General features: G+C 36.2%; 1 protein-coding gene across 2 annotated transcripts in view; it reads right to left on the bottom strand.

Moving 5' to 3' along the window:
- LOC145690084 (uncharacterized) overlaps positions 1–6679 on the bottom strand; it is a 34959-nt gene extending 28280 nt beyond the window's left edge. The window contains exon 1 of one of the 2 annotated variants that reach the window (XM_081764618.1): positions 6562–6679. In XM_081764618.1, coding sequence (XP_081620744.1) covers positions 6562–6571 — 10 coding nt within the window. In that variant the 5' untranslated portion in view covers positions 6572–6679. The remainder of the gene's footprint in view (positions 1–6561) is intronic. The other variant, XM_081764629.1, reaches the window with a different exon arrangement.
- Positions 6680–10962: the final 4283 nt, after the last annotated feature.

Genomic DNA, 10962 nt, shown 5'->3' on the forward strand with positions numbered 1-10962 from the left:
GACTGACGTTCGCCAAATATGAATACCAAAGGGGTCTATTAATTTATAACAAAGATACAATTCATGTTGTATGACATAAATAAATGTTTTCAAATGTCTTATATGAAATTAACATCTTCCAACGTAAATAAACCTGCTATATTTTCTCCATGAGAATACGGGACACCTCAGATCTCCCCTCCTTAACTTTCCTACACAATGCAATGAACTGTAGTCTGGTTATGAACAAAAGTATAATAGGCCGCGGTGGTTCAGTGGTAGAGCGTTCACCTCCAGTGCACGGGGTTCCTAGTTCGATCCCAGCTCACGCCAAGTGAGCTTTGTGGTGGACAAACACCTTGTGCGCGGGTTTTCTCGGGATTCTCACGTTTCCTCCCACTTCCTTCATTCCGCCATTTCATTCATTTCTCATCATCACCGTCACCTTGAGCATAGCAGGCATAACCGCGAGACTAAAACTAAAAGATTTCATTTTATTTTATTTTTTCAAGAATATAATAGGCAGCTGCTGCTTTTCTCTGTTCGTACCCTGCAATTAATTGTACAGACTGAAGATGCTTACAAACTTAAGATGTGCTATAAAAATGTTTTACAGGAAAACAATATGCAAATTATTTAAATCAGTGGTACAATCCATCTTCTATATTCTTCGCGCGTTTAGCAATACTTATTTACATGGCTGTATTTGCCAAAATTACGTTCGTCAGTTTAATCTGATGAAAAGCGGATTATTTTCCTTGTGTCGTGTATAATTGTCAGGACCAGATTTACATTTTTCTAAGACTTGGACCAAAGCAGAATTCTGTGACCCTAGCCTCTGAAAAAGATTATAATTCTTAACTTACCTAATGTGTTGCTGGAGAAAAGGTTAGTCATCTTCCCTGTGTTTGTAACTGTGGAAACACACAATTTATTTTAATGTTCCGGAGAGTATCCGAGTTTCCATGAAATGCAATAGAAAAAGTAGCATTGCAAATTTCGCTCGCTATCAAGTCGAACAGGGTGGTGTAATAACTTCCTCGAAACTGTTACATGCAACAGCGTACTGTTTATTCACTAATTACAGGATTCCCAGCCAATGTCAGAATTTTTTGTTTTTCACTTTTCGAATAAGCTGATAATGGTAGCAAAAATGGAACGGAGTTAAAATACGAGACATTTCTCTGTCCCGATTAAATTTACGGGGACGCGAGACTTTTCCGTACTGTACGGGACGTATGGCAGGCTTAAGCGTAAAATAAATAGTTTTATTGTTGAAGTATTCATTTCCGATCCTTCTGCGTTTAATTCGGGAATTCCCCGAGCACTTCTTTCACGGTGTGTACATCAAAACTTCCACTAGTACAGAAATTTGAACTTAGCACTTGAAATAGTAAGCGTCAGTGGCGGATCCATGCCCCCCCCCCCCCCGGAAGAGGAAACTTTCTTATTTTATATATAAAAATAAAGCCCATCCCAGAGTTTGGAGCTCTTAAAAGTACCTCTAAGTAGCAGTATTACAACTCACCGCCTCCCCTCCAAGTCCATCCTGAATCCGCCCCTGATAAGCGTTACATAGTCTTCGGAACCCCGAGCGTTAAGCTTCTTAAATTTGACAAGAATTTTTACAGTATTGCTGGTTTGATTCTACAGAATGCTTATTTGAAGAGTAGCAACAAATGACTGAACTAAAGTGTTATTGTTGAAAAACCAAATTTTAGTTGAAGAAACTTGTGTTTTACATCAAAGGTAAGAAATAATACTAATAGTTTCACTAATGTATTTACATATGTACTATTACTACCGGCACCCATGACCTTAAACCCATGAAACGTATGAGTGATAATGTCCCTCGGTGTCGCCAAGTCGACGAGCACACTATTCACGGAAAATATTTTATATAGTACAAAATTGCTTATTTTACTCCAAATAGGCTATAAGCATAATCCATACATTAATTTGTTCTATAACTATCTCAAACTAAGTTTTTTTTTCTTTTTAAAATCTTTTAGTGCATTCAAAACTTTATAAAGGTCTTATGTTGAATGTTGTTGTATACCTTAACGTGAAAGCCTCTAATTTGCCCACGGAAAGTCTAAAATCTCATAAAAATCACTTACAATGTGATCACCTTAGTTGTACTAATAATATACGAACAAATAGGTCAAAAACCCAGGTGGGTTTTAAAGTGGGTTTTTTCAGGTGGGTCCAACCCGAAAAAAAAACACCGGGTTTCTTCGGGATGGGCCCACTTGGGCAAACCCTGGAGGAAATGCGGATAAATCTGGAACGAAGAAACAAGAGTGGTCATATTGGATATGCAGAGAATCTGTGCTTCATAGAACATGATTTGTCAGCAAAAGATCAGAATGATGTAAAGACGTTGTTCGCCAATGTCAGTGATTCCGTTCAACTAGTAACATCGTTACACATTCCGGGAGAAGTCAAGAAGTTGCGATCGGCAAGGAACGAGAATACAGACCACCCAATTTCATCGTCGTCTAGCACCAGCGAGATGAAAACGATTAAAAGAACATCTCTGAAAGATTAGGTCAGGGAAAGGGCAATTACAAAGAGTGATCACAATTCAAATCATATCACTCAGGTAAAGGTGTTAGATAACGAAGTAGATACTTTAATAGTTCAACAGAATTGGATGCAACAACAGATTAACAACATGATGGCTATTTGGCGAAAACAGAAGAAAGGAAGGGAATAGACTAATGAAAAGTTGATGGACCAAGAATGAGTTAAAAGGTGGGAGTAGTGATGGGCAAAACGATTCATTTCGGAGAATCGATTCATTTACTTTGATTTACTAAAATGATTCAATCTTTTAATTCGTTCACATGAATTGGTCGTCCGCGCATTCCTTTCGCGCAAGTGAATTGGTTGGGAATGATTCGCTCATTGAATCAGTTAGGTTTCCGCGCATCTCTTTTGCGCAAGTGAGTTATTCGATCATATGAATTGAGTGGGAATTGTTCGATCATATGAATCACTTGGGCCATTGCACTTCTTTTCTGCGCAACTTCACAAATTCCTTGTGAGAAAATGCAATCTCGTGAATCATCTTTGCCACATGACATGAGCAGCGTTGCATTGGGGTGAGTGGAGTGTCTCGGGAACTCGTAAGCTTCAGTGCAATTATGAAGTTTCAATAATACGGTGTTGCTCTACTCCCATTGTTGTTGTTTTTGCATCCTGCTTTCATATTAGAGCTTGAGACAAACACTAAAACTGTTGCAATCTCCACGAGTTTTCTGCACTTCAGTTTTCCGAGGAAATATTTTGTTGAAATATACTCCGTAAGATTTTCACGGAATATGAGCAGTTATAACAATTTATTTTCAACTTCTTAATGTCGTACATATTAATATGGGGAAGAATATAGAGCTCTGTATAGGCGACATTCATGCTTTTGGTTTTAAATACAGAAAGTATTAGACAATGAGTCTTTAGTGTTATATTCATTTCTAGTGGGTATTATTTGCCCAGGTCATATAAACTTTGTAAAGTACACATCATGTTAATGGATTTCTTTTGTTGCTGTAAGTCAGAGTTACACTCTGTAGGGTAAAAAAGATGCGGATGATTAGTTAAAAGTAAATTGTTATCTCGCAGTCCATTCTATTCTATCCTAGGGATCACCGTGGCTCACTGATAAAACTCTTTCCTCCTTTGCGCGGGGTCCTTGGTTTGATCTACTGCTGAGTAAGTTTGTGGTATACATCATCATGTCCGTGGGTTTTATCGGGTACTCCCCTTTCCTTCCACACTCTCATTCCAACTATTCATCCATCGTCATTTACTTGCTTTAATCATTCGTTTTGCTTAGGCTAATGGACATAATCGTGGAACGTTAAACTGCAAGATTTCTATTTTATTCTATTATATTCTAAAATATGTTCTATTTTATTCTTGACTGGAAAAGATACTGATCTTCGAGATAGAGAAAAAGAGGGAGTTTAAATATGAACATATATTTAATACTATTGTGATAATTTTAAAAGTTTTACGTTCCATGATTATCATTGTGTAGACTAAAGGAAACGATAATGATGAGAATGAATGAAATGAAAGAAGTGAGCGAAAAGAAAAGAACTCCGAGAAAACCCACACATTTGGTGCTTGTCCACCATAAATCCAACTTGGCACAAATAGACAACCAGGGACCCCATTCACCAGAAGTGAACGCTTTACCACTGAGCCACTACTACTTCAATAAGCAAGAGATGAACATAATATTTCTGAAAATACTGGCAACCCCAATTGAAGCCAATTTGAGAAATGCCCCGGGAGAAACTTCTTGGCCTGGTTGATTTTCTCCCCGGCCACCCCTGTTATCATCAGTGTTTGTCTACATTTCTAAGAGAAACCCGTTAGTTACTTAAATTTAAGCTGAGTTGATTTTCAGTTTAACGTCCGTTTCAGCAGCGAGGCTATATGAGGCGTGGACCTACTGATTAACATGAAATCCGAACCACATGATCTTCCGCCGGGAATCGATCCCGGATCTCCCACATCTTCTTGTTTACATGGAAGCTCAGAAAAGCATTTGTGTCTTCATATATGTTTCAATAGAAGTAAAGCGAAAAGTAGGTACAACTAAGCTTCGTTCCATGTGGACAAGTGTTTTTACTGAAAGATGCAATACACTATCTTCCCAGAAACAATCTTTATTCGTCTTTCTTCATATACATTTTTAAAATCAATTTTGTACAGTACAAATAATTTACAGTGCACTTTTTCTGTGTAAGTACTGTATTTACATCGAACATAATATAGTACTTAGAGTTGATTATAAAACATTAAAATTGACCTTTTTGGCTACTGCAGTTGAAAGTGATGAAAATAATTTTATCCAATGCACGTACAGTATCTTAATAAAATGGATAAATACTCATCAAGACTATGTTGATATTAACTACGAAATCGTATTATACATCTAATTGAGCAACACTGCCAGCACTTCAAGACAAGAAGCAAGCAACAAGAAAGTTTATTCTGAAAGTAATCTAACAAGGCGGCTTCCTTTCTTCCTAGGAAAAACCCTACCACGCAGAAAAAAAAAAAAAAAAAAAACGCATGCATCTACAAGAGCAGGAAGAAAAGGCGCGCGTATGGTTTTCTTTCTTTTTCACTCCCCGTGAACTGCAAGCGCATTTGCAGAAGCAACCTCACCTATTGTCTCACACAAGCTGGCAGTTTGTGATTCTCAATTCATTCCGATCACGGCAAACAATTCAGTGAGAAGCACAAATGATTCATTAGAAGAATCGATTAATTTGTGAAAAAAATCATAATTTAATTGATTCACGCCATGATTCGTTCATAATGATCGAATCGTTCATGACCGACACAACACTAGGTGCGAGTGAGATTGCTGGATACAGACACAGTGCGTTAAAGAAGTTTGCATATGCCTCTATATTGAATGCTAGTAGTTAGGCAATACACTGTGAAAATATAGATAGATTATAATGAAGAAATAGATTGTTATGTTAAGAAAAGATTACTAGGAAGATTAAGAACGTGTAGTAACAATATTTATATTGTGATGTAAGTTAAGATTATGAGTATATGGAATAAGATAAATTTAATGAGTCGAGCTTATGTAGAGGCACAGCTAGAGAATAAGATACAAAATAAAGAGATCAACAAACGACATTTGTGAGTATTCTAAGATTCCAATAACTCATTAAAACATTTAGTCTGATCCTTTTGATTTTTTTTTTTTTTTTTTAATTTTATTTCGGGACCGCCTGCGACAGTTAACCCCTGGGCTTATGTTTAGCAGAAGGGGTCCAGCACTTATCGCTAAAAATTTTGATAATTTCTGTTCACATTACGTTAGTTTAGGGTAGATTCGGTTAGTTTATGTTATATTAGTGTATGGGTCCAGCATGATTTTCCAAAAAAATGATAAAATTTCGCTTATTTCTACTAATATTAGGTTAGTTTAGGTTAGCTTAGATCAGATTTGGTTACGTTCTCTTACGTCTAAGTACTTGCATCATTCATTTCTCCTGTAAATTTTGTGTTTTTTACGTGGTTCTGGACCCCTTGTACTAAACATACTCCAACCCCTGTATTTAGTATTGCGTTGTTTAGTGCTGGTTGGAAAAAATGAAACAGGAACACTCTCTCGCAAAAATTGAACCCTAATACTTTACGAGCTCGTATTGGTACCTGAATGCAGACTGACAAGTTGTCAACATAATTTGGTGACTCTTAAGTTTCAAACTTGATAGCTGAAATGGTATTTAGCAATTCGCTTCTGCAGAAAGTTCATAATAAAACTGTACGGTCCCAGATTCTCAATTTGTTTTACTACGCAATTTTAAGATATAAGATGCGTAGGTTAAGAATCCGGCTGACAACAGTTATTAAACAAGAGGTAAAATGTATTCATTTGCAGAGGAAAAATAATACGCTGCACAAGTACGTGATGTATTCATTTACAAGCAACAACTATTTGTCATTACTATGCAATTGGGCATATCGTGAGCATGCAGCAAGTATACACATTTTAAGAAAGTAAGCACAGACTTAGTATTAGAATTACAGTATAACACACACCTTCAAGCATTCAATTCAAAAACACAAACAAAACGTAACCAACCACCTGTCCAGTAACACCGCCTCTCGATTCTTCTTCCTCTTCTTCTTCCGGGCTAACTGTTGCCAGGTTATGGACAGATTCTTAACATTGCGAAAACCATATACCTAGAAAAAAACGGGCATAGAAAAAAACATTCGCAAACATTGCGTAGCGCAACACAACTAATTAAAGAAGTATTGCTTTGTGAATTATTGCAAATCACAACGCAGACGTTACGTTCACCAATATTATTACGGACCAGGCCCCGTATTTCGGTTGGAATTATCGTACATACATAAACCCAGTTATCCTTGCAGCATTTTCGCCGATCCCAAGAGGTTCATCCAATACATTACTGAAGTAGCACTCTTATTAGCTACGCGCCGATGACGTCACAAAGTTTTAAGTTCAACCTGCTACTATGCTTGTTGCTTTCGTTTGTTTGTTTTGCGTGTTTAAAACAAGGGAGAGGAAATTATTAATATTCTTACTTGTCAAATAAATTGCATTATAATTCTTGACTTATGTTTACTTTTTATGCGATACAAATATATTATCCTTAAATAAGTCTTCGTCCTAATTTTTTAAAAATACGCACTACAAATAAATGTTATTACCGTCTACAATAAATTTTAACATTTTTATTAGATCGCGTATTAGCTGATGGTGCTTACAATACAATAAATGTAATGACTTTTTCAGAAATCGTGCACGTTGTAATGCCTTCTTTTTATTTCAAATTTACATACAGAACTTGGGTTCACTCGCTTGTTGATACAAAATTAAAAACGTCTTGGCCTAATTAATAACGTCAGCGGGAATTGTCCCCCAACTTTTTGGCAAAAATTGAGTTATTCATATTAACTCCACACTCGTGTAGAAAATATTCCACAGGTCCAAGACCGACCTAAAGTTTGCCCCCCAGCAGACAATTCCTAACTTCACCCATGAAACCAGGTCTCCCACAACGAAGACGTATATGCTAATCATATAGCTACGAGGAAACTAAAGATAAAGATATGGTTATTATTGTATTATCGTATAATTATTGAAGATTTGAGATTTCAATGCTCAATGTGAAATCATAGATGAGTCAGACAAAAAAAAAAAAAAAAAAAAAAAATGAGTGGGAGGGAGGTTAGCGAGAAATATACAGTGTTTAAGAAGGAGGCGCAGGTAAACACGGTTGGGAACCATTGCTTTAAACATTATCATTTAAGCTTTACAACCTCCCACTTGTGCTTCCTGCTGCGCCCTGCCCTTATCCGGATTTGATGTAAAACTAGCTTGTACACCACCCAGCAAAGATTATCATGTATTTTATATACTTGATGATATAATTGCATCGAGAAACCCTAATCAATAAAGACACGACATTAACATATGTTACAAAATATTTCTAAACACATCTAATGCACGTACGGACTGCAGGACTAATTTTTAATTATCTTTATACGAAACACGTAATGTTAAATGAGCCTATTCCATAAGCGGATTTCCATTCTGCTACAAATGCTTTCAGGAAAGGATTGGTTTCATAATCCACACTGAATTGTAGGGGATCTAAGAAAGCAGACACCTAAATAACACTGGGAGTGGTGTTAAGAGCAAGATAAGATCTGAAACACAAGCCTAATGCTGCTGGTAGACGATCCTACAGATAATTATATGTTGCATTTGCTGCAGATTTTGAAATCGTGTTCCAATAGCTGGAAATTTACAGGAAAGTGTAAGAAATTTAGAATTGATTTTCGATTTGAATTTAGCGTCTCTTTCAGAAAAGGCCTATAGATATATGAGATGTAACACTACACTTACAGGGTTAAGTGTATACATAAGCTAGTTCCTTAAAAATGCTTTTCGTTTCTAAATTACTACACACAGCTTCCTAATGGGTAGGTGGATAGCGTACGCACCTTTGCCGTAGTAGGTTCGATTCTCGGCAGAAGCTCATGCAGTTCGGGTCTCATGTTAAGCTGTAGCTCAACGTCTCATACAAGCTCTTGCTGAAAGGAACGCTAAATTAAAATCGAAAATCAAATCTAAATTACTAGGAATTTCCTGTAAATTTCCAGTTTTTGGCACCCGATTTCAAAATCTGCATCAAATGTAACATAAAATTATTTTGCGGTATTTTAAGGCTAGTGCTTTTAGATCTATTATCCTTGCTCTTAACCCCGCTATTCAGGTATCTACACTTCTCAGTGAATTATGAAACACATCTTTTCTTGAAAGCATTCATAGCAGAATGGAAATCTGCTGATGGAATAGGCTCATTTAAACATTACGAATTTCGTATAAAGATAATTTTAAAAAAGTCCTGCAGTTCGTACGTGCATTCCATGCGCAGAAGTATTTTGTAACATATGTTATTGTCGTGTCTTTATTGATAAGGGATTTTCGATACAATTTTATCATCAAATGTGTTAAATATATGCCCATCTGTGCTGGGTGGTCTGTACAAGTTAGTTTTTCATCAAATCCGAAGAAGGGTAGGGCGAAGCAAGGTGCACAAGTGGGAGGTTGTAAAGTATAAGTGATAATGTTTAAAGCAGTGGTTTCCAACCGCATTTACCTGACTCCTCCTTCTTCCTAAACCCTTTATACTTCTTGCTAATTCTTCCCGCTCATTGGCCATATGCGTGTTTTTCTCTCTGACTCATCTAAGATTTCAGATTCTCATAGCCATCTAGCTCAAGTTTGTGGGCATTTCTCGTGCAATTGAACAGAGTATGGCTTATCTGTAAAGGCACTACAACGATATTTGCCGCAAAACCAGACCTACTCTTGGATGAAAATGAAGACGAACTGAAGCGTGTAATGTAAAGTTAATTTGAGGACCATTTTTGTACATGGTAAAAGTAACTAGGCCAAGATGTTTTTAATTTTGCATCAACAAGTGAGTGGAATCCAAGCAGGGCCGTGCTGGGATACTAATGAGGGCAGTGGACAAGTCTACTAAAAGGGCGCCCATACAAACGGGAATGTATATATATATATATATATATATATATATATATATATATATATATATATATATATATATATATATATATATATATATATATAGCGAGAGAGAGAGAGATTTTGAAAGAAAGTATGGGTGCCATTTTATATCAAAATCACTACCAAATTTGTTTTAGTATTAACGTAAATAGCTAACCTCAAAACGAAATCCTCTTTACTACAGAAAAACTTTTTAGTTCCTGTAATAACATTTCTGTCAAATAAAAAGAAGCTAAATGTATCAACAACTTAATATAGCACGCCTATGGACGCAGGAAGCTCATTGCCGCGTTTACAAAAGCTCTCCATTGATTTCTGTCCTTAGAAAACTGAACCCGGTTTCTACTTTATACTTCAATCTCTGCGAGAGCCATTTTAATATTGTCCTCCCATCTGCGCCTCGGTCTTCCTAACGGTCATTTTCCTATTTGGATTTCCAGTTACAACTTCGAAAGCGTTTCTAATTTCTTCCATTCTGGCTACATAATCTAACCATTTAAGCCTTCAAGACTTGATGACCCTAACAATGTTTGATAAACGGTATAAAATTATGCAGTTCCTCGTTATGAAGTTTCCATCTTTCCCCATTCCCGTTCCTTTTGGAGTTCGAATATTGGTTTAAGAATATTGTTTTCAAATACTTTCAGTCTACGATTTTCCCTCAGAGTCAGTGACCATGTTTCGCAACCATACAGCACAACAGACATGATTATCGTTTTATATTTTGAGCTACAAATTCCTCAACAGAATTAGCGACAACAAAAGACTTTTAACTGAATAATAGCACGAAATCCCTGCTTTCAGTTGACATCAATTTTTTTAGTAATTGGTTTTAGTCTGTTAATAATGATCCTAGATATTTGAAAGTATCCACTTTGTCGAAAGAAAATATTATTTGGAATTTTAATGCATCAATAAAATGCAGTATTACGATCCCGACAAACTTCCATTTATTTAGTTTTCTCTGCATTTACTTTTAAGCCTATATCCCTGCAAGCGTTAATTAAGATTTCTGCATTCCTTTCTATTGTTCTATCATTCCCTATTAAATTTACATCATCAGCATACGCCATAACCTGGCAAATACAATTCAGCTCTAGTACCTGATTACTGTCAGAGTCTAGACTCCTACCAGAGTCTAAAGTCAATAATTGATGTGCAAGAATGTTGTATTCTCTCATTTCTTTTCAAGTATTAGTCGAATGGTAAATATCTGGTCGATAGTTGATCGATTTTACCTAAATCCGTTCTGATAACCTCCAATAATTTCATCTGCGTATGGAGTCAATCTTCCTAATACTATGTTTAAGAGGATTTATTGGATGTTAACAGAAAAGAAATGCCTCGATAATTATTAAATCTATTTTGTTGCT

The sequence above is a fragment of the Thermobia domestica genome, chromosome 1 (assembly GCF_964235325.1).
Source record: "Thermobia domestica chromosome 1, izTheDome1.hap1.1, whole genome shotgun sequence".
Taxonomy (NCBI): domain Eukaryota; kingdom Metazoa; phylum Arthropoda; class Insecta; order Zygentoma; family Lepismatidae; genus Thermobia; species Thermobia domestica.